The sequence below is a fragment of the Chaetodon trifascialis genome, chromosome 18, assembly GCF_039877785.1.
Source record: "Chaetodon trifascialis isolate fChaTrf1 chromosome 18, fChaTrf1.hap1, whole genome shotgun sequence".
Taxonomy (NCBI): domain Eukaryota; kingdom Metazoa; phylum Chordata; class Actinopteri; order Chaetodontiformes; family Chaetodontidae; genus Chaetodon; species Chaetodon trifascialis.
The window spans coordinates 18,396,232-18,420,606 of record NC_092073.1 but is presented as its reverse complement, the minus strand read 5'-3'; the positions used below and the strand labels follow the sequence as shown (position 1 = coordinate 18,420,606).

Sequence of the window (24,375 nt, the reverse complement as noted above, 5' to 3'; positions counted from 1 at the left end):
GAATAAACAGACAACTTGTGTGTGAAACTCATTTACTTGGTCCATTTACTTCAAAATATGCTCCACAGTCGCTCCTGATCAAGCAGTTTTGAACTGAACCTCATCCAAATAAACTGACAAAACAAAATAAAATTTTTAACAGACAATACTCCTTCGTATAATTTGATGATTCAATCGGGCCAGACTGGAAGTAACCCCATCAGGTGGCACCAACAGCCGGCCTTGAGCTGCATAGACTTTAGCTGACAAAACATCTGTCAGTGCCTGGATCCAACAAATCTGGATTACACGAACGCCCCACTGTTTTTGAGTAAATAAATTAAAAAGGTCAAAATGTTCTAATCATAAGCCACCAAATGGCAAAACAGAATACATATAATTCAGTTAACCTACTTAATCTACAGCACACAGCTTTTTAAGCCATGGGATGTTTGCCCATTATCACATATTTAGAAACTAAGCTCTCAAATTTGTAGTGTTGTTAGTACAGATAATTAGAAAAGCATATAAGCCTAAAAGACAAACTTCAGTAAGTGGTCCATAAGAGCAGCACAAAGTCACATCTATGTAGTTCACTGATATAGCATCCGAGCCCCTGTGGAAAAAATAACTGCTCCACTTTGAGTGTTGCTTAAAAGTGTCTCTGCCTTGCTGCTGCAGCTTTCTTAAAGTCCAAGGATAAAGCATGCCTTTAAGACAAGCAGGTCGGCTCTTCCTCTCTGCTTCTGTATGATGTGTTTGACTCGGGCAGAGGCCAAGGTTGCGGCATTGCAAGCAGATTTGGAACAACAATCACCAGGTGCCTCTGCACACATTGAAGGTGCAGTACTTCTGCAGTGACAGGGAGGCCCCAGCCCATCTGGTGTCTCTCCCTGACAACACAGGGCAAACGCACCACTGCATCAGGCAAACCACTGGCCCTAGGAGATCCATTACCTTGGAGACAGGCGTTTGTTCAATGAATTTGCCAAGGAAACAAGGAAGTAGAAACCTCCCTAATGACACTCAACTGACAGTGAAATGAAAACGGAGCCTTGCTTGATTCAGACAAGCTCACATCTGCTTGATGACAAAACACAGTATCTCAACATCTGCTCTGTATCATCGCAAGCAGATCCATTACTGTGATGTAATCAGACTTTATGTCTGTTATCATTTATTTTCTGTGTTGTGAATTTATAAACACTGGGCCAGAGGAGTGCTCAACACTTTAGCACATACGCTTATCTTCAATACAAGACAAGGATGCTGTTACTTAAAAATTACAAGCCAAACCCCATTAATATGTCATGGAGACAGTGTAATTACAGAGTTGTCTGCACATCCCTCCCACACGACTCCAGAGAGGATCAACGTCAGGAACAACCAAAACACTAGCCCTAAGCCCACAGGCAAGCACATGCTGATCCCCCATGGCTGTCTGAGGCACTGCTCTTCTACACACTTGACGTCACGAAACTGATTTGTGATAGCAGATCTAAAAATACACCACGGGGGAACCTGATTATGCACATGAAAAGACTCACACTGTACTTCAGAGCACAGATAGCACATGCTGTACCTTTGCCAGGATGCCATGTTCCTTGTCTGACAAGGTATGAGGTGACAGAGTCCAACCACACACGGTACATGTACACTCAATCGGCACTCGTCCTTGACCTTACCTGGCGTGTCTGTGCTCAAAAGAGCCGATGGGACTGCTGAGCTGCAGGAAATGTCACACACAAACGATCACTGCTCACAGACTAACATGTGACAATATGTAACCTGCAGCCTGTCCAAGCATTCCTCCTGCAGTATGCAAGCCCTTGCTATCAGACATGTAAAATTAAATAGAGGTGATTATGATGTGTGGGATCTGGTTCACCAGTGAGCTGTCAGTTGCAGGCTGGGTGATAAAACAATCTCAATACGGGATTGTGATGAAATTCATGTTGGTAGTAATGATAAACTTCAGGTATTTTTACTCCATATGGATAGATCTAACAACTCACACTGCAGAAATGAACGTGACAGTAGCCAAAGCATTTGCTGCCTCTGTGTCTCTGTGTTGCTGGCTGCTGTTTGCAGAGGGTGTGGCTGAGCTCCTAACACACAGACACACAGTGTACAGCAGTGTAACTTTAGAGCAGAGACCAGGACAACAATGCTCATTGCTCATTATCCATCAGTGCAACAAAAGGGAGACAATTAAAAAGCTGTAAAACAAGCAGAACACAAACTTGCAAAAGTCCCTGGTTAACTCTGTTAGCACCCTCTTAATCTACACCCAGTTTGTTTTACAAAGTCATACTCTACACTGAAGTGCTGAAAGGGAACTTGCATTATCCCCCAAAGCCGAGGAAAGAGTTGACAAAAAAGGTAACAGGACATGAAGTGGTTTGGATAACTCCAAAACGACAAAGCGCAGATTAAGACAGTCTGTAAAATAGGCCATCAGCTGGTGTTGACCATGACAGGAAACACAACAAATCTTTTCCTTCACCTGAAAGGTACCGTCCCAGTGACCTCACCATTACTGTAATAAGCTAACAAGCTAACTTGAATTGTTTTGTTAAGGCAGATAAAGCATAAGTTTTGATGTTATTCACACTAACCTAACCAAGCCAAGCCATGATTGAACAGATTATTATTCTATTATTTTTTATAGTTTTATTAATGAACCCCTTGATTTTTTCAGGCTTCAGTCATTGTCAGAATACTCTTCAAGATGAAAACAAATACTGTGATGTGATATTTTTGCCATATAGCCCCATCACAATTGTAAAAAAATGGGGAATATAAAAGGTTCTGCCTTCAACCGCGAGCTACAAATGGTGAGAACTAGCTGATGGGACAAAGCGTTGGGAGTGAAAGCCAAGACAATAAGCACAAACACACACAGTGATCACAGATCAAACAAGCATCACTGTTTCTAAACTACAGTAAATATATCAGTGGCACCTCTGTCCTGCAACTTCTTGTTGCTTTTTTGCAAAATCTACACTGATAAGCAACATCTGCAATGAGCTGACATCAAGCCAGCCAATCTGAAAGGCAGTTTATGCCTAAACATCAGTTTGACAGTGCCCATGTTCCCTAAATGAGCTGAAATACCTCACTGAGACCTGAAAAAAAGGACTATACAGGTAGCTCAGTGAGTCTTCAACACTCTTTCAGCTAAGCTCCTTCTCAGTATTCCCATTTGCATAGTAAGTCCCAGAAGTTCATGGGCTAGCTTAATTAAAACACTACCAGAATGAGTGGGGGCTCATATTTAACGGGGGGGGGGGGGGGGGGGGTGTTGAAATTAAGCTCCATTAGCTTGAGAATTCAACCGAAGCAAAATGTGCATGTGTATCATGCATGCTTCTGTGTTTGTCTTCGTGCCTGTGTGTGGGCTGCACCAACAGGAATGTGCAATGAGTAAAGTTCATGTGTGTGTGAGTAAGAGCGAGCGAGGGGAGTCAGTGCAGCTTCCAGAGGGCAGGGCAAACTCCTGGAGATTCCAGGCATGCCTGTGTTTCCTCGGATGTCACGTGCTGTAGTGCAAACACAGCTATGCTGAGTTAATTACACAGTGCACACCAAAGTTTTCCCAAATGTTTCATACTTCAGCAAAACCAGTTGCTTAAAGTTTATCTAAACAGCAGTAAAATTATCATATTATTAAATTCTAATCAAATCTTCTTTAAATTAAAGACTACAAAGCACAGAGAAGTTCAACCCTAAATTCAAAAAGAATCCTATTTTTTTGTATTTAGGTGTATCATTACAGAAACAACTGCTTGTCCAAAAACTTTTATGTACTTTATATGCTATTCTTAAATACTTCTCTTTACGTGTATGTTTAACCTGCTGCTGCAACAATAGAATTTCCCACACTGGGATCAATAAAGTAAAGTATAAGTCTCTCTAATCTTAACTTAAGCTTCAAGGACTATTACAGACTGAATTCAGAAATTTGTGGCTGTGTCCTATCTCATCTCCGACCTCTTAACTTATCTTAAGAAATCTAGAAATGTAAACTTGATACTTCAGTCATCACCCGTCCTGTCATTGCCTGTATTCTTGATTAATATGTAATATCAATGGCTGTCTCACTACACTTGCTACCGGCTAGCTAGTTTGCTGTAATGAACAAGAAAAGACGGGCGATAAGTTTTAGCTTCAATGAGTCAGAGGTATTAATTGTGCTGGTGGAGGAGAGAAAACATCACCTTTCTAGGACGTTTTCTTCCCAGTGATGCCAATTATTATTCCTACTCTTATTATCTTTCAGTCATAATACTTCAGTTATAATGTTGTTCCCCATGTTCACGGCCATTGCCATACAGCCCTAACAACAGTGGTGCTGCCATTTTTGGTAGCTATTTTGAATTTAGGATAGGGTCCATGCCATCCTAACTTGGGAAATTCTTCACTTAAGATTGGATTTAAGGATTAAGGATAAGGATTTTTCCAAAATGCAGTTAGGAAACATGTTAAATCCAAAATGCCATCATAAACTAAGACAGGATTTCAGACTTATGGAGTTTCTGTGCTGTTCCCGTGGAACCTAAATGTGGTTTAGTGACGTTTGATTGAACCCTCGCACCCCAGTGAATGAAGAGTTATCATAAAGCTGTCTGGTGGGAGAATAAAGCAAAGAGAATGGACACAAAGAGCTGTATTGTGAATTGCTGCAATTCCTCGAGTTAAAATAACTGACCTTTTACTATAAACAATACCCCGACTGTCAACACTTGCTGAATCGGTCATCAGATTTGGCTGTTCTGTTGAGACCATGTCAACTGACTTACAAGCAAAGACATCAACACCAAGAAAAGGCAAAGGAAATTGTTAAGAGCCGAGAATAAAACATATTCACGTGAAAAAAAAAAAGGTCAGCAGAAAATGAGGGCATTCTTGCTGCACTGGAGATGAATAGATGTGCTTGGGGGGCGACTGACGGACACAATGATGTGCGCACACACATGCACCCATAGTGGACACGCACTGCTGCCATCTTCTTTTCTACAGACCCGTTACTGTTTCATTTGTTATTCGTCGCTGGCATGAGCATGACACATACATGCATGTGCAGTGCTTTGTTGTCTCCAAAGAACCCTGCAGTGCTTTCTATTGATCTTTCTCATCTATTCTCTTGGTCATACAAACAAACATTCACCCATCAGCACCTCTATTAGGAGCCTGAAACTGGTCATGTGGCACAACCCACACATTCAACCTGTGTTACATTGTGTTTGCTCAGTGACCATTTAACCAACCATGACTGTGTATCATTGTTAATTTCCAAGTTCCTCACATTCGAAAAAAAAATCCTCCCAAATCAGAACCATAGGCTTTGCACACAGGTGGCCCTGACCCACTTACAGTTTTAGGAATAGCAACAATATCTTGGCTGGAGACCGCCTGACACAGCTTTTCATGTGCTGGCCCAATGTCTTCAGAAAACGTGTGAAGAAAAAGTGTCATGAAATCCTTCCAACATCAGTAATTATAAACATTTTAAACATGCTCCCAGGTTAGCTCATTGTCAAGATCTATGAACATCAATCCGAGACTTCTTTTTCATGTATATTCAAAACATAAACTAAGAGATTTAATTCAGTAATTTATACTTTGGGTTGTGTAGGTTGATATATTGTTCATTTGCAGCAGTTTTAACAGAAGTTATATAGTTTAAAGCAGAGGGACAGCAGCTCTCAGTGGACCACAAAACATCTCTGCAATTCAGACATGCACTACATTGTAGTTTAGAGACAATCATCAATCAAAATTGGCTGGGTAGGGAAAAAATATTCCCCAAATGGAACCAAATGTTTGCACTTTGGAGCCATGTAGCTGACAAGCAGTGAGAGAGTGAGCCCAGTGAAGATTATTCAAGTGGTGCAGACACTGACATCGCAGTAGTAAACACTGCAGCAGCCATGAGTGAATTACTGTACTCCTTTATCATGACTCTTGAGCTCTTAGGCTTAACATTCCTTCATGGGTTGGTGCCACATCTTGTGAGATTACAGAGAAACAAGGTGCTTTACATTACTTATCACAAAACTGGGAGTGCATATGGGAGAAAGGGAGGGGAAGGGAACAAAACAGAAACACTCATCTGTTAGGAGGGGAGCACTGGAGTAAACAACAATAAAACATAAGCTGATTTTTCTCAAACCTCCGTTTTTTTATGCCTGGACTTAAAGATCCCTAAATACACTACCAAACAATGTCCAGAATGGAGATGGTCTCACAAAAACAGGGCATTCCACGGCTCAACTTGATTATTCCCACTTCCTGCTCGCAGAGACGCTCCCAACAAAAAAGGAATCAACAAGAAAAACACAGGCGTCAACAAATCAGACCAGCCCCGACCTAGACGCTGCCTGAGTGCCTGAGTTGCCCCACAGAAAAAACAAAACCAGAGCTTCGTGTGTGCGCCCTGAAACAGCTCTACCACTGGGACCAGCCCCGACAGAAAGTCGCTCTGAACCGGCCACCTGCTTCAAAATGCATATAAAAGCAGAGCGGCTCTGTTGTGGTAGCTGTTGTGCAGATGAAGTGGTTGCTAATTGGTTAAATCCCAACCCCACTACTCCTGCTGAATGGATATTAAAAACAGCATTTGTGTTGAGTGGTAAAACACAGCCTCTACTGTATATACTAAATTGGATGGAGATAAGGGAGCTAAAGGTGAGGGACAGTGACCCATCCAAAGCCACTGGTACAGAAACCACACCAGGTGGAGGATGTAAGGGCTATCAGGTTTCACAGTGATAGATAGGGGCCTTCAATGACCATGTGTGGCCAGCAGATAAAGGGCAGCATTTGTTTGTGGTTGGTTTTAATGCTATCCAGGGCGACCTTTTCCCCCGCGGGGACATCAGCACCCTGACAGATCAACCTCAAAGGGCCATTTGTGTGACTGAGAGTGGAGTTCCTGGGCTCCTGTATGATCAAAAGGTTCAGAAGCAGCATCCTATCCCAAAGAAAATGTCATTGCTGAATTTAACCACGCCAAACTTCACGTGGTCATCGACGGCAGCGGCCTCTTTCTTTCTGTTTGATTCAAACAGAACAAACATCTGCCACAAGATGCCTCAAACTGTACTGTTAACATAAAGGGAAATAACCTCTTAATTGCGTTACCATTGTGTGGTAAATTGAATGTTTTGGGGTTCTGACAGTTGGATAGACAAAAATGCTTTTCAGTATTGGCTGACATTTTTTTGAGCTAACAAACGGTTATCATAATGTAGATGTTAGTTGTAGCCCTAAAATGATGTGACTTAAGACAAAGCTGATGTTGCTCAACCGAGATGAACTCTGAATTTGCTTCTGAATACCCACAGGAGAGTTTAGCTCATGCAAAAAGTGGCAACCAGCCACTTAGCCGATCTGACATACAATAAAGTTTGCTTCTTGCTTTGCATTTTAGTTTGTGTGTTTGTAAGGATTTAAGAGTGCCACTCCCTGGATACTGTCCCTTTACGTCTGAGGTTTGTAAACACTGGCTGCCAAGATGAAATCAACACATAAATACAGTGGGGGCAAAAAAAAAAGCCCCCAAAAAAGCGTCACCTTGCACATCTTGTGTGCGTATGTGTGTGTGTGTCTGTGTATGAGTATACTTAATGCCTGTAGCAAACACTCCCATCCTATCACAATGCTCCAGCAGGGCATGCAGCCCAGCCACAGACTCTCCCCTATCGCAAACAGCTGCCACCTCCACCACAGCCATCAATTATTCACCGGAGCTTTGCCTCCTTGTTTACCTTTGAGGCCTGTGACCAAGGCCAGAGTGTTAGGTCCAAATCACACTGCCAAAAGAAATGCAGGGAATCGCTGGACGCATGTCACGTGACACGTGAAAGTCAACAAGACCACACAGGGTGCAACCGACAACATTATAATGACAGGACTGTGAGCTGTAGAGCAGTTTTTCTCTACCTCCAGTAGGCCTGTAACCAATTATTATTTCCACTATCTGTTAATCTGCCAACTTTTATTTCTAATTGCCAATTTCTTCTCGAAAGATCAGTGAAAAATGTGTGCCACACATTTTCAAACTGAGCACCCGAGCCATTCAAATTGCTTCAGTTGTCCAATGAAAACTCCTAAATCCCGAAAGATATTACCTTTACAATTATACAAAAAAGAGAAAAGGAGCAAATCTTTACATTGGAGCAGCCAGGATCAGAAATTTAGCATTTTGTTTTAAGGAATGACTTGAAACAAGGACGAAGGGTGTATATGTGCTTGTCAGATAGAGCAAAGCACAAGCTCCATCCACACCGTGCAGGAGTCTCCGGGGGACCGGCTGTTAGCTCGGTGACCACTTCTCTGACTGCTTCGCTCCCACCTGACACTGCATGTCAGCCCAGACTCCGGTGTTCATGGATGGATGGATGGCCCCAGTACCAAGAGTCCCAGAGGACTGGGGATCAGTGGAGCTCAGCTCAGCTCAGCTCTCCAATCACTTCCTCCTGTGTAGGTGCCAGAGCCCCCTCCCCTTCTCCTGTTAATCCATCTCCGGAATAAAATGCTCCCCCACTACCACTACATGCTCACTCTCTCACTCACACACACCCCTCCCATTGCCCCTATGTCCCACCAGATTGGGGGAGGGGGCAGGCAGGATGTGAGACCAGCTGGTCATCAGCTCAGACAAAGAAACCTGCTGAATGTGCTCTTACATCAAAAAGAACCTCAGATCTCTCACACTGCTGTTTCTTCATGGCCTAACCAATTCTGGATCTCTTCCACTTTTCAGGGACTGTGATACAGCCCAGTCCTGCATGGCGGGGGTGGGGGGTGTGCCTGATTACAAAAGTTTTTAAAAACCTCTACTTCTGTTTTTTTTTTTTTTTTTCACGGATGTAGTCCTTCACAGGCAGGGTGGGGACAGGGTCAATGACAGCCACAAACTGAGGAAATCTTACAGTCTGGCCTGAGATACGAAATCAAAATGTTCACACAACAGCTCATACTTCAGATTCATTTACACTTTGTGGACAATAGTAACGTAGCTTTACCAAAGCAGGGAAGAAAGGGGCAACAGAGTGAGAAAGAGCTGAGCCAGAGGAACGATGCGGTTTTACCGCAGAGAGGCCAGTGGCAGGTGTAATTTATCTTTGGTCTTAGCCTGGTTCAGCCAGTCACTGGGGAGAGATAAACCAGGGCTCTCCTACAGAGATGAGACAGATCGCAGAATTCAACAGTACACTGAAAGGACACAGTGATAAGTGTACATGTCCTAGATTTTAAACCAAACTTCCCTCTGTGAGCAGCAAACTTGGCTTTGAAGCCCCGCCAGACTGCATTTCTTTCACACCTTAATTAGAAAATACACAGCAGATGGGTGGAGCACCATTCATTCTCAATTAGACAGAGCCATTTTTCAATATCCCTTAAGATAATAATAAAGACTTACATAACAAGGACACAAAAATAAAGCACTTGACAATTCAAGTGTGGGTAAACAATGGTGGTCTAAAAGGGGCCTCATTTGGGCTTCTCTTGACCCAAGGCTGAACATGCACAAGGGACTCAGGAGAGAAAGACTCAGATTTTTATCAGTGCATTTATGTGCTCGAAAGAGACCCAAATGGCAGAAAAGCAGATCCCAGAGGAAGCGTACACTGAGATGCACTGGCCTGTATGAAGGGGGGTCAGAACTGATGTGCTGAGGGGCGTTTTCACGGCCGGGTGAAGCCCTAATCTGCCCTTTAGCCACAGATCTGTTAGCACACGCGCACGCACACACACACACACAGAGGGCACTGGTGACAGCTGAGCACTAAAAAGAAAGTCATCCTTCCTAATTGTCATTCACATATAGTTCCCCTTTATTTAATCAACAAAATATCTACACATTGCATTTTCCCTTTTCAGACAAAACCTGACCTCAAATTAGTAGTGAAAGAGCAATCAGTCAATCACAGACTTGTCGCTGATAGCAGTTATAGATTTCCACACAGCCCAGTTATTGGATGCTATGGTTCTCATATTTCTAGTTGGGGCAAGTGCTGAGGCAGGAAATCTGTACTGTAACATATCAAGTGTACCTGGAAGGTCTTATTGGTAATAATACTGCCAGCAACACGCTTAAAACCTGTTTCGCAAAGTCTGATGGGGACACACCCATCATCAGGGATTTGTTACCTATTTCAACAATGGAAAAACAAAAACAAGAACAAGTAGATATACTCAGCTGTGTACATGTTACAGTCACTATTTGGGCTGCTTTCTACTGCACCTGCAGCCCGCCTGGTCCCTCCGTGAAGGGACTGCTTTTCAGCAGGTGAAGTGACCTACAACAAATCTTAAAAGTGATCATTTGAGTCGTAATATGCTGGCAGACTTGATGTACGCCTGGTCAGGGGCAGCGCAGTGCACAGAGGAGACACAAAGTGCCACGATATTGGATATGGGGGGGTGGGCAATTGGACTTGAATGGACTTCTTTGTAACCTGTCATGGGACTTGAGTATGGCTAAAAAGATAACTCCCCTCTTCCTCAACATGATCCTTGAGGCAGGGCTAGTTTGTCAAAGCAGCTAAAAGAATTTCTTCAACAACTGACAGAAAAAATAAAACAAAAGTTTCACACATAGGAAAGAGAGATCGGCCAATATATAAAAATTGAAAAAAGTGATCAAGATTTTCTCCATTTATGGTCTGGGTTTCTGATGCTCAACATGGCCCCTCTATAGTGAAACTACTGTACATTAAAACTCACAAAGTAGACATCCTAACAGCAAAACAGAAGACCCATTGCAGACTATTTGAGAAAAGTTTTTGTGCAATTAAAAAAAAAAGAGAGCTATGATGTCGCATTAAGGGCTAAGGATGTATGGGCATGAAGGGAATTCCTGACCAGCTGCCTACTTAACAGGTTCTCTAAACTCCTTCCTTACAGAGAGGTCATACTAGATGCTACTATTTCATGTAGTACGATCACTTCCTGGGTAAGATTTAACCATAAAACGGAAAATCTAAACTTCTTATTTTGCAAACCTAAAACGGCTCTTGATGCAGCACATGTAAACTTAATTACCACGGAGAGCGTAATCTAAGATCGTTGGGTGGTGTGGTGGGGGTGAGTCACTGCAAACTTAAGAAAACCATCAGGACGTCTAAATCTCCATCTGTTCACTATGTTAAACCCCTACCGATACGATCTAGACCTATACAGCCCCAGCAGGACCACACTAAATACCTCTGCACATCACAATTGTTTTATCATTCACATTAATTTGAAACAAGTTCTCAGTTTTGTGTGTTTAAAATAATTTAACGACTGTACTGATTATGTCATATTTTCATTGTTTGAAATGTTCCTGCATACATTTATCTGACTGAAAATATCCCTGCTTGACTGGTCTGTACACTTGTGACTGTGTCCCAGGTCAGGTTCCAGCTTTCCTTTAAAGTTTAAAGTGACAGTTTGTGACGGCTCTGAGCTGATGATTCTTCCTCTGTGGCGTATGCTGTACACAGTGGTGCAGTCAATAAGCTTGTCACAATTCATTCACATTCCTCCATACTCTTTGTGTTGAAAGGCAGGCTCATTCACAGATGCATGGGATGAACTGATGAGCAAAAATGACCCGGGATGTTAGACTGACGTCTAAAAATAGCCAAAGACTGACAAGTAAGTCCACAGACTCATCTCTGACTTGAATACACAGTGACAAGGAAGGAGCGCACAAACGCATCAAGGCACTCAGACTCTTACTCACTTATGAGCTCATTATGGTAATGCAATTCATCATACAGTCAGTGCCCTTGTTCCCAACCCTGTATGGGCCTGAACTCTCACACTGCTCCCTCGCTGAAGCCCCGCTGACTCTGAGGACCAGAGAGGGCCCATATGCTTTGTGTCTGCACGCTACGCATTCACTGCGACCACACGAGACATTCTGTCACCACGCATTTATGTCTCCTGGTTGACGCCAGCACCACACAGAGAGACTGTGTCAGTTAGCTGTCTGCGCTGGAATATCTGGGTGTATCCGTCCGTCACTCGGTATTTCAAGGACCATGCACCAGGTACACTGAGGATATCTGACAAGTATGAACCAAGTGGTGGAAACACACTGTCTGTCTGCAGGTATGCCTCGTCAAGCAAAGCAGGCCTCAAGTTTTGTGTCAAGAAAAGGCCCCAATTACACTGAAGACGGGTTAAATATTCAGCAGCTACTTTCCGTGTGCCTTTATGAGTAGCTCTCTGTCTATCTGTGCCAAAAGCGTGTAGTCAAGTTTGGGTTCCAAAAGCAGTTATGCACAAGGCCATCTTTTATCAAACTTACGGAGGGCTGATCTAAAATAAGCACTCTTGTGGTGTGTAGAAACTAAAACATGTCAAAGCAGAGGAACTGTTCAAAGACACAAATGTAAATATCCATCGCTGCAAGATGAGCTAAAAAAGTTCCTTTGGTTGTGATTCCCAGAAGGTAACATGCCGCCCTGTCATCACTTCAGCCTCTGCTGACCTTGACGTGTTAACAATCATCATTAGTGAATGTCTCACTTGTCAGTTTCAGCACTAAACTAAAGCCATGAAATGTGACAGACTGACAATGTGTTCTAATAACCAGTGTATTCATACAAACTCCCTGCTCCATCACAATCACAGCCAGTCTCTTGTCCTGAAAATGAACAATGCCTTGAACTGAATAAAACAAGGAGAAAGTCGAGCAAGCAAGTGCTTTGTTCCACAGCTCTTGAGGGCTATAGGGAATACAGACTAACAACGCTCCTGCTCCCCTTAAAATAAACTCTTCGGCCAAGAGAACTTCTGTCATATTTCAAATAGTGGGGGTGTGGGTGGGGACGGCATTGCAATTCATTCCATACATGCCTTCCCACACTGCATCCAATCCAACTGGCCACTGATGCCATTACTACAGGCAACATCTTGTGTGGCAGCTGTTTTGGTCAGGGTTAGTCCCTCTGAACATGCAGCATATCCTCCCTGCAGCAGGAGAACCCTCTATACACACTCATCTGGACTGACTATAAACATCCCACCACCTCTGTTCATTTATCTTCACACTTGAATTCCTCATATTCAAGTTCAGTAAGGCTTCAGTGTTCTTGAAAATACACTGCCATGCAAGATTGTTGGACACTGCTGTTATCCACTGATATACGTGGAAACACAAACAAATGCACTCTGGGGTGCATGGCTGAAACAGAGGGTCGTTTTTGCTTTCATTTTCCAATGCTGACAGCACTGCAGGGCAAAAACAAAACCCTTTTCCAAGGAAGCTGGCGGGAGGTACTTTCAGAAAGAAGCACCTGAGCAGGTGATATCATGACAGCTATTTGCACTGCTTATGTAACCTGGCAGTAACCTTTGCTTTTCAAACAGATTAATTAAACATCGACTTTGTGCAAGTGTGTTGGGGCACAGGGAATTTGGCATAGTTTAACCCAACAAACTACACATATAGGACCCTCATATAACCACACAGAGCTGGCGTTCTTGATCTGTGGACCCTGCATACCTTTGGTAGCTCTTTGAGCTGGTTGGCATCGAGGAGAAGCTCTTCCAGGCTGCGACTGTAGCGGAATATCTCATCAGGGACTGTCTGCAAGCTGCAGTGCCGCTTGTCCACCGACTCGACGTGGCGGTTGCAGCGCCACAGGGGGATACACTTCAGCATGTCCGGCCGCCGTGGGGGATTTGGTTGCCGGTGCTACTGAAATCTCCGCATCGGAGGGTGAAGGTCGGCGGGACAGAGGATATTTTGCAGGAGTGGGCTCACTCAATGTCAAATCACTTTCTGTGTTCCCACGACGATCCTGATCAGGAGGCCGAAATCCACTTATAGACACAAAAATAATCCCTTCGATCTGTTCGCAATATTCCTAGTTTCGGTTCAGCCGTGCTCAAGGGTTGTCGTCAGGTTGGTCCTCGCGTCATCAACCCCGGAATTACAATTAACATAAACAGACCTGAGAACTCCCGCTTGGCTGAAGTGTTCCCTCACTTCTTTCACTCACTTCTTCACAGAGAGGGAGTAACGTTAGCTCGTTTTGCTACCGCCACCATCCCTGTATGAGACCGACGCTCTGCCGTGGTTAGCTGAAAAACATGCAGCAAACGACCCAGCTATGCGGAGACGTTGCTTGAAGTATCTTAGTCATGAGTGGCAGCTGCTAATACAACCACTTGACTTAGGTTACAGATAAATTGCTACCACAAACCAGCTAACATAGCGCACGGAGCGAGTCAGCAGAGATTAACCCGAGTATGGCTGCGCGAGGATGTGCTCACCGGCTGTGTTGTTAGCAAGCTAGTTATTGTTAGCTAACATCGGCTAGTAACTGACTGAACGCCTTTGTGGTTAGCTGCCGTTAGCTAACACTAGTATAACGCGAGCTACGAAAACACCTTCTTAACAGGCCAACTCTATGTAGTAGCAACATCCCAAAAGACGTCAAAGAAACTACCCAGTGACGGTTACTTCTATGCGACGTGGGTAAAATATCAGCAGCGAGGGCAGGAGCTTCAGCAACAGCCGCGCATCCCTCCCCTTGTTGAGCCGAGACAGGCCGGTTTGGCGTGTGGGGGGCTGGGTTTGGTTTGATCTGGAGCAGAGGCCACACGTTCCTCGCGCCTCCAGAGCAGAAGCCACACGTTACTTTATAGCACCACCTAGTGGTGGATATCAGGTAGCTTCAACGGACAAGGTAGCACGAAAAGCTGTTTCAAATCTCATACTGGTAAATGTATTAAACTTTTATCATGCTTGGAAATTTCTGAAATGATTTAGTCATAAGTCAGAAACATAAGTTTAATTTCTCTGAGCAAATTTCACAAAGTTTCCACTGCTGATTAAGCCATTTCAACCTTTTTTTGCCACATCATCCAAAATAACAAGGCTTTTCCTGTCATGTGTCATGCACGCAGCCAGTTCTCTCCCAGTATGTGCAAGTAAGCAATCTTGAGAAAACGTTTTCCAGGTCTTGTGAACAAACCCATGCATCTAGGCCATCTCATTTTGATTACTCAAGATCTGCTTTACTGTTTAATGACATGTTAAGCAATGATGCTTCTCATCAAGGTGATATTCAATACATGTAAGTTTGTCAAGCATCCAATTACGGGTCTTCTCCATTAACTGGTAGCAAGCAGATGACACACAAGCTTTAATTATGGTGCCACTGCAGAGATGTAAATCTAGAAAAAATAGTTTGCTAAGGTGAACATTATCTCCCAAGCGCAGTGCACAACTAACTATAAAATATAAAGCCATTGTGACAAGCAGTTTAAAAAACTATGGCAATATACAGTCTCAAATGATCATGAAGTAGAAAAAAAAACTACTCAAAGTCTGAAAGGTTAATATACTGTAAGGTGTTCACCCCCTGTACAAACACAAATGACACACTTGCATTTGAGAATAACCAATACAATCCTGGACATCAACAAATGCTTTCAGTATGTTTTTACTTATGAATCAGATGCTGTTCTACAACCAAAACACATAACTGTGTTTACAAACATATCAAAATCAGAGGATTCTTCAGTCATAGAGTCCTTCCAAGAATCCAGCTGTTCATAAAAACAATGCATCACACTCTTTGTGGACAAACAATAATCTTTAATTGTAAAAAGAAAAGTGTTTACATGTCCTGGCAATTTCGGAAAGAAAAAAAAATGAGCTAAAGCAAGAGAACCTAAATGTTTTACAAGGTAGGATTACAAAAATTTAAAACTTGCACCAAAAAAGAAAAAAAAAAAAAAAAAGAGGAGTCTTCACAAATCACAAAGCAAAATCTGACACGGAAATATATTTAATGAAATTCCCCAATGGGGCGGTCAACATTAATATCAACAGCAATTTTAAAAAAAAAGGAAAGAAAATAAAAATATAATTACAAGTTTCAGAGGCCCGCATCTCAAGCTGCAGTGACTGTGGCTTAAATGATTTGGGCGACAGGTATGGGGATGGGTGCTGGTGAACCGTTTCATACTTTATGCAGAGAGATCACTGCTGTTGAAACGGTCTTGGTCGTACACCTCTGCGACAACTTTGCGACCTCCGAACCAGCGGTCGTTGAGGGCCTGGATAGCTTTGTTCATCTCTGAGGCCATGGAAAACTCTACAAAGATTTTGACAATGATATCGGCATCCTCCTCTTCTCCTTGCTTTTCTTGGTATATGATGACTCTGTTGACGGAGCCAAACTTCCCGCACTCTTCTGTCACCTCGCCCTCCAGGTCATCATCAATGTCCTCTGGTCCGACCATATTTCGAAGCACCATCACTGTGGACTGGAGAGGAGCAAAAAGAGAATTTAAAGAGTGGAAACCATTTTGATAATACATACGAGTAAATAAAAGCTTTCATTGCTGTTCTTTTATCCCACACTTCCCAAATCTCACCTCTGATTTTCTAAGCAGTTTCTGCATCACCATATGTCTGGCACTGCTGCCTGAAATGCTCATGTGCTCTTGGTCACTCAACATCTCCTGCCCTGTGCCATCCTGCAGCATCTCCTCTTTCTCTTCTTTCCTCTCTTGTTGGTTGGAGCCACCAGCCTGATTAGACAGGACAGGCGGCGATGCGAGCACAGGGTTCACAAGACCAACCTGGGGAAGCACTGGTATGGGAGGACGCACTGGAGTGACACCTTTTAGATAAAGGCAGACACGGCATAAGTGACATCAAATGAGCCAATAAACACACTCTTAAAAACAAACACAAGCGCTAATAATTACTAAACATATGCCAAGCTGATCATCAAATTAAATCAAACACTGCAAGACTGCAACAGTTCTTCAAACATCACTCATTTACTCTAATAGCTTGACACTTCCACAAAAGGAGGTTACATTTAGCCGCAATTCTGATTTTAAGTCAGTTTGGTAACATTGTAAATCACAACAGTGGTCCAAACATTATGAAGATTATGACTTAACTTTGAACTAAAAGCTTTGAACTGCTAGAATTACTGTGCAGCCATGCTCAAAACTGAAAAAACTATAGTAAGGATAATGAATGAATTTGTATCATTTATTTCTATGTCCTTGATGAATTACCTAGAAATTTACAAAACATAACATAAATGACATGCATGTAAGTATTATTCAATGCAAACCAAAGCAAGCAGTTTAAAACTGGCCTTGTAAAGCTGCTGTTTTAACATCCCTATAAAGCACAAGTGTATTAAACTCCTGGTTTTATGAAAAATGAGCACTCACTCATGTCTTGGTACACACCTGTGATGACCCCTGGTGCCTGGGCAGCCATAACAGCCTGAGGTATTCCCATTTGCTGACCGAGAAGTTGGGGCGCGGCTAACGCCCCCAGGACTGATGCGCCGGCTACAGCCTCCTTAAGAGAGGGGGGCCGAAGACATTAGGTAAGGGAAACACACAGAGCACAGCACAAGGCAGCACAGTCAACGATCACACAGCATGGCACAGAGTGAGCTCAACCTTGCCTCTCATTAGTGAGAATCAAGGTCACCAACATCATTTCAGTCCAGACTTACTACAAAAACAGTAGACTATTCTTGGGAAGTCAGAAATATAAGCAATGATGTCAAGAAACTTTCCAAGAATGACACATTCTACAATGAACACAACTGTCTGGTTAACCACTGTGAAAAGTAGCAGTCAATGTGTTTGTGCTAACTAAGAGAAGACTCTTAGCTTACACACCCAATCAGTGAATGGGAGGAGCTTTACTTACGTTACTATACAATGTATATTACACAAAAAGGAAATTAAATCTTGGAGTCTGTTTGTGTTTTGAACACATTTAACTGGATAAAAGAGATTAAGCCCAGAATGTCTCATATTTCAGGGCTGTTAAACTGACACGGTGTCAGAGCAACTACTGTTTTTATATGATCCCTACAAAACTGGCCTTCTCCCAGTCACCTTAATAAAAAATCTATGTCCATATTATCTGTGCTTTTGGTGTCAATTCTAGCTAGATCTGGGTTATATTTACCTGGAAGGCCATTAAATCCCTTTGGAAGGGATTCATACTTGCCTGGGCCGTTATCTTAGCGGTGGCTGCCGCTGCAGCCACAGCTGCAGCAGGCGGCAGACCACCAGGGGTCGTGGGGGTCAGTAGGGGCATGGGCGGAGTCACTGCTTTGCCCACCCGCAGGTACTGACCCCCCAGGTCAAAGAGGTTCATAGACGACACTGCATCCAGGGCTGACTGAGGCTTTTCATATTCTGTAAGTGAATAAAATAGTAGTCAATAGCGGAGCAATGGTAACAGAAAGAGCAGGAGCGAATGAGGGTCCTCCAGCTCACCAATGAAGCCAAAGCCTCTGTGTCGCCCTGAGGTGGGGTCTCTGGCTAACGTGCAAGACTTGATCCTTCCAAAGGCTTCAAACACACTCTTGATGTCATCGTCAGATAGGTCAGGGTGGACGGACGCCACGTAGATTCGGTTAAAGGCGCGCGCCTCCTCTGCCAGCTGGTCAATGATGGGTTGCGCCTGACCGATGTTACTTGGCCGCCCAACCTATAGCACAGATCATACCAGCAGGGCTACTGAGTAAGGGGTTTCTGGAACCAAACAAGACCGCACTCCCGCGAACTCTAAATCCCTACAGGGCTGACTTGTGGCAGCCACTGAGTTAAAGCTACTCTGCTCCTACAATCATGACACTGCTACCCAAGTGCTCTTTGTTTATAATTAGGTGCATGTCCATTGCTATACAATTTGAGGGATCTGATGAAGTGGTTCTGAGATCTGAAATAGCACTCAACAGTTACAGCCAATGTCTTTTTATCATTCTTACACTGGCCACCAGACACAAAATATATATATATATTTTTTCAAAACATGACTAAAACACCAAACTCTGGACAAATCAATACTTTAAGCCCAGCACCGATGACTTGCACTTTTCAATTTATTGGTGATAAATTCTGTCAGACTGTTGAGCAAAAAGGATCTCTTAGGGATCCGTCAAAGACTCTTGATGAGTTGTGTAGACATAAATTGTCATCTCTATTTATATGAATGAAAATAGGTCTATTTATGAACAAATGTTATTTAATTTGCAATTGAAATACAAAACAACTACTGCCAAACAAGGAGCTGCAGCTTTATTTCAAAATATCAGATTCATGCATGGTGCGACAGGCTGCACTGAAGAGGGAACGCATTAAATCTATCATGCTACGCACCCTGACAAACTTCCTCTCTTTTTTAATAGATCTGAGCTGCCTATCTAAGACGAGAATACAGGTGGGACTGGGATCTGTACTACAGATGGGGCGGCCAAGCAACACCAACCAGGCGCAGCCCATCATCAGCACATCATGGACACAGAGCGACGCCACGCGCCGTTGGAAATCCTACTGGAACTGGTCACTAAAATAGCTTTAATGAAATCATGGAAGCATAACACACCACACAGACAGACAGTACACTAAACATACACCCAGACATACACACAACACACGCACCTGGAAATCAACAGACACAGACAAGCAAAGAGAGAGAAATTAGTCACATGTGAATAATTTCACAAGTCATTCAAGTATCACAAGAGCATTTAATTCAGAAATAGACTCAGTTTGCCAAATGCCGGGAAGGAATCCAAAGCCCTGTTTAATTAAACCACATCAAAAATACACAGAAAAAAAGACAAGTGGCTTCCCATTTATCCATGTGTTCCTAAAATCTGAAGAGTTGCACATCTCCAGAGAACTTACCTTAATGTTTCGCCCCCCCAACATGACTGAGTTCATCTGCTCCAGCGCCAGCTGAGCAGCCTCTGGCACATCGTATTCCACAAAGGCAAACCCCTGCACAGGCAGAAAACATGGAAACAGAACATAAACACTGAAGACATAGGCAGCTTTGATTAAGCAGGAACAGCAGAATTTATACTCTGTTCAACACTTGTTAATCATACCGACCTTGTGTTTCATTGTAACAGAATCCCAAGACATGTCAATGCTCTTGATGGGGCCGAAGGGGGCAAAGGCCTGTCTGATGGTGTCCTCGCCAAGCTCATAGTATATGGAGCCCACATACACCCGACACATGATGGCTAGAGCACGTTGCCGCTGAGCTGCCACCTGCAAACCGAGGAAAACAACACATGATAAGCATTAGAGAGTAAAAGAAAGAAGACAAAAACACACACACACACTAATAGTAAATGTATATTTTCTACTGTGCTTGCTTTCCCCAAAAATAGTTAGAGGCCAATTCCATGTTAGGGGGTCTGGACAGGTAAATAGGGCAATAATGGGATATTGTAATCAATGGACAGAACTGTATGGAGAAAAAAATGCTAACATATATAACAGTTATAAAATACTGATGTCACCACTTGAAATTACAATATGGCCTTTATTCTGTTACTACTGAACAGACATATGGAGGAAAACACACTGAAGTGATTGACATGCACAGCCCTCACAAATATTTTGCTGCAGTAACTGACCTGTAGTCCGGGGATGCAAGTAAGGTAACAAAAGTAATCGTGGAGTTCAAACGAAATCCATACAAAGTCCTGATGAAAGCATTTCAAACTTTCTTCTCAAGTCTAAGGGGAGGGATGGTTTAACCACCAAAAGTTGCTGTGCTCTACGGATGCCTTTCAATCAGTCTGCTTCTACTAATTTCATTCTACTACCAACAAAATATAACGCTCCTATTTCATGACATAATGGAAAGTTGATCTGGTCAATGACAGAAAAAAAACTTGACTTTGAGATGGCCAAAAAGATCCCTGTTCCAGCAGTTCTCTCATTTTGGTCCATTAAAGGGATTGCTATCCCTCTTTCGTCCCATGCCAAGTTTCTGTTTTCAAATCAAACAAATGCATATTTTTCAGAGAAGTGACTTTTCTCACCCTTTAAAAAAAAGCCTGTGAACAGCCAAAGATCTTTGGCTAACTCCCCGTTTAAAATACTAATGCACCATTACCCCATTGTGAATGCTTCAGCAAATGCTTCAAACTACTGACGACAATCATTTACCTCACAAATGATTACGGATGTGGTTGCAGGTAAACTAGAAGTAGAAAGCCATGTTTTCTTACAAAATATGCATTCTTAGGTTACATAAAAAGGCAGGGGTTGTTGCCAAAGCAACCAGTAAAAGAAGGGTAACAGTCCTTTTCCATTGGGAATGCGCACAGAAAAAAATTTAATAATCTATTGACCGATTGTAAAGGTGAGAGAGGATCTCCAAAGCCCATTGTCACTGCTGCCATCTGAAAGACAGTAAAGATGAAAAAAGTGCTGAAAAGTAGGTTAGATATCCCTTAGCTTTACTTTTGCATAACTGTCATTGGCTTTGCTAGATAGACAAAAGCGGTTAGGCTAACACTGTATTCAGACACTCCCTCTAAACAACATACAGTTTGGGGAGTTGCCTCCCCAATCTAAATTACAAATAACCACACAGCAATAAACATAAACAAGTCCCCTTTAAAAGTGCAAAGCATTTAACATGATAACCAATGCCTTCATGACGATCTTCTCCATCTGAAAAAGAGCAGAGGCAAAAGCAAGGGCACATGGACTACACGTGGTCTTTTTCACAGCATGGCGGAGAAGGGAGTAAGACTTCCAACAGAGCTTTACCAAAACTGACATCTGAGTCAAGAGATGTCTGAGATACTAGTGTATGAAAAGGCCGAGACATTCTGTCTAAATCAAGACTGACAGGCGACACACACATTACAAACTTTTTCTTTGGCAGAGTAACAAAAGTTTTTACACATCTCACCTGCAGGTTGGTGAGCTGTTGTTGTTGATGGGCGATGGTCTGCTTCACCAACACACTCTTAATGCTTTGTTCCATGGCATACTTCTTTGCCTGGCAAAAAGGAAAAGTCACTACTTAAATTCCTCATATGTTCAAACACGTTCTACTAAAATTACATTTTGACAGATACTGTACCAGTACATTTACATGCACACACAGTTTCACTGAGTTTACATGCGCTGTAGTAACCCATTTATTGCAAATCCACATATACATTCATTAAGTCAATATTTTATAACTATGACTTACTCATTCTAAGTGGAAACTTATTTATACATCTGTAGGCATGTGGCTGCTACTTTTTCTGACACATACATACAAGCATCATGCCGATTAAACACTTTGCTACACATATGAAGTGTCATGAAATTGACTGTCTCCAGAAGAAATCAGGTTTTACAATCACAATCCCCAATTACAGAAGCCACATTTCTCATATACATGACATTCAATAAATCAGATTACTGGAGAAAGTAATCCAGTGACTTAAGTGTATGTAAACTGACTGACTCACTTGAATTGTATTACGCCAGTAACTACATTATCAATGCAGTGCATTTAGGCAGATACTGAGTGTTTGGGGGTTCTTACCCTCTGAAGTGCCTCCTGCTGCTCTGGGGTGAGAGGCGGTAGGCCAAGCTTGGAGCCTGTGCCCTGTCCATTCTCCATCGTCAGAGCTTCACCTCCCTACAATTCAGAGACAGCAAACTATTAATATAAATACATTTATTATCAAAAGTTGAAGAACAGGGCCTGGAGCATAAACACCTGCCTGTATGTACCAATTACAACCATAAAAACATTTTCCCACTAAGAAAATTCCTGTACTTCAATTGGAAGTCACATCACCTCACACAGCACACGTTACCATTAAATATGCTAGCATATAAAGGACATACACCCGGTTTTAAACCAAGTGGGACCGGACGAACTCCTTACCTACGCAACCCGCTAATCGCCGGGTCCACCAGACTGAGGCAGGAAAGCCCCCAAGGGGAAGAGGACTGATGGGGAAGCTTTAACAATTCAACAAATTCTAGGGAAAATAAAACATGCCTTCAGACTAACGTTAACAATAAGAGAAACAGGCAGCTAGCATTTATTTACATTGCAATCCACACATAGCCAGCCCGTCTTTCCTGAGAATTCGGTGAGCTAACGTTAGCTAGCGTGATGCACATGAATTCTAATGACGATTTTCAACCTCACATAACGTTACGTTAGCTAGGTAAAGTAGCACCAATAGGCGAAGTTAAATATTGGCCGAAGACGTGTTTAGAGAAAGTCGACTTTAACTACGACTCGTTTTTTGTTACACCCGAATGACCTTAACTTCATAATTATTACAAACAGCACCACACGATTTAGCGAGGCCTGCTTTCTCTTTAGCTTACGACAACGTTATCGTGCTAGCACGTAGCTAGCTAATATTAGCTAGTGCTAGGCATTCATTACTATGGCGCGCGAAGCAAACGGTATTTTCCCCAGTGAGATACATCATCGATTTACAGGATATTTTACACAGTTACAATTTAACCAGACATCGCGTATTACTTACGCGCCGACCACTGTAGCTGAAAAATGTAAATGTGTCTCTTTATCAAGGAATTTATTTACCGCAGTCTCTGTAACCGCCATGAAGCACACCTTCTTGGAGAGGCCCACACACTGCAGTGCTCGCGAGATTCTGTCATTATCAATGAACGGTATCGCGATAATTGAACGCTCGCGATGATAAGAGTGGCTAAGGCGTTATTGAACTCAACCTTCCATTTTTGAACAATGAGTTAAAGGTGTTAGAAATAGGCCTGTCTTAAGGCACATCAAATTCTCTGACCTGATCGGGAATTTCAGGTGTATTTCTACTGCCAATGTGCTAGTGACATATTTTATTTTGAATAGTACTGTATTGCAATGGGTTACATGTTTTGTTTTCCTCACAATAAGAGGAAGTGTCCCAAATTTTTATTGCCACAAGCAAAAGCTGTGACCAAATTTGTAAATGTGTGTAGCTGTGATAGAAGAAGTTAGATGCCTGTGGTGTCTTATTGCAGCGCACAGCAACTCCCAACCTGCCAGTATTTGGTCAGTCTATCAGAGAATGTGATGGGGAATCATTGGTCTATTGCTTTCATCTCCTACAATGTTTTTAAATTATTATTATAAAGAATGGCTCGGTTTCAGATGCACTACCCACTGTAAAAACTTTCTGGGATAAGTGTAACTCAATCTAAAATTTCATGGTCTTATGATTAGTGTTTATATGCTCCTATCAGACCCAATGAACCATTTCTTTTTGTAATCGCTTTCAACTCAATGTTCGATTTTCTTTTACCTGTTAGTAGCATATGACAGGTACAAGCGCCTTCAATTTTTCAATAAGTACTTTTTTTGTTTGATTAGTGTACTTTTGAAGTGTTGTCAGATTCACACTTTAAAACATTGGCTAAAAATTGGTTTCACTTCAATAAACATTGACTCGAAGGTTCTCAAACTACTTCCAGTAATAATTTCCTATTCTTTGTAAATGGATACTCTTTCCTACTACTTACTTCTTATTTAATAAGCACATGTACCAACTGAAAAAAATCTGGTTCTTTTGCTCTATTTGTTTAGTTTGG

At 42.5% G+C, this 24,375-nt stretch overlaps 2 protein-coding genes across 12 annotated transcripts in view; both read right to left on the bottom strand.

Annotated features, from left to right (window-relative positions):
- scrib (scribble planar cell polarity protein) overlaps window positions 1–14,529 on the bottom strand; it is a 60,086-nt gene extending 45,557 nt beyond the window's left edge. For all 4 annotated transcript variants that reach the window (XM_070986122.1, XM_070986125.1, XM_070986121.1 and 1 more), the window contains exon 1: window positions 13,490–14,529. In XM_070986122.1, the coding sequence (XP_070842223.1) occupies window positions 13,490–13,648 (159 nt within the window). In that variant the 5' untranslated portion in view covers window positions 13,649–14,529. The remainder of the gene's footprint in view (window positions 1–13,489) is intronic.
- A 238-nt stretch (window positions 14,530–14,767) lies between these two features.
- LOC139346815 (poly(U)-binding-splicing factor PUF60) lies at window positions 14,768–23,438 on the bottom strand. 8 transcript variants are annotated; one of them, XM_070986113.1, is made up of 12 exons: window positions 23,372–23,438; window positions 22,694–22,790; window positions 22,346–22,441; window positions 21,716–21,805; window positions 21,147–21,197; window positions 19,891–20,052; window positions 19,684–19,776; window positions 18,268–18,481; window positions 17,954–18,186; window positions 17,215–17,329; window positions 16,378–16,625; window positions 14,770–16,266 (listed from the first exon to the last, which is right to left on the bottom strand). In XM_070986113.1, the coding sequence occupies exons 3-12, from the start codon at window positions 22,421–22,423 to the stop codon at window positions 15,967–15,969; spliced, it is 1,584 nt and encodes a 527-aa protein (XP_070842214.1). In that variant the 5' UTR covers window positions 22,424–22,441; window positions 22,694–22,790; window positions 23,372–23,438; the 3' UTR covers window positions 14,770–15,966. The 8 variants fall into 8 exon arrangements, with proteins under 8 accessions (XP_070842215.1, XP_070842214.1, XP_070842217.1 ...); XM_070986116.1 differs by having other exon boundaries at window positions 17,996–18,186; XM_070986114.1 differs by lacking the exon at window positions 22,694–22,790 and having other exon boundaries at window positions 14,768–16,266; window positions 17,996–18,186; window positions 23,372–23,426.
- Between the last annotated feature and the right edge of the window lie 937 nt (window positions 23,439–24,375).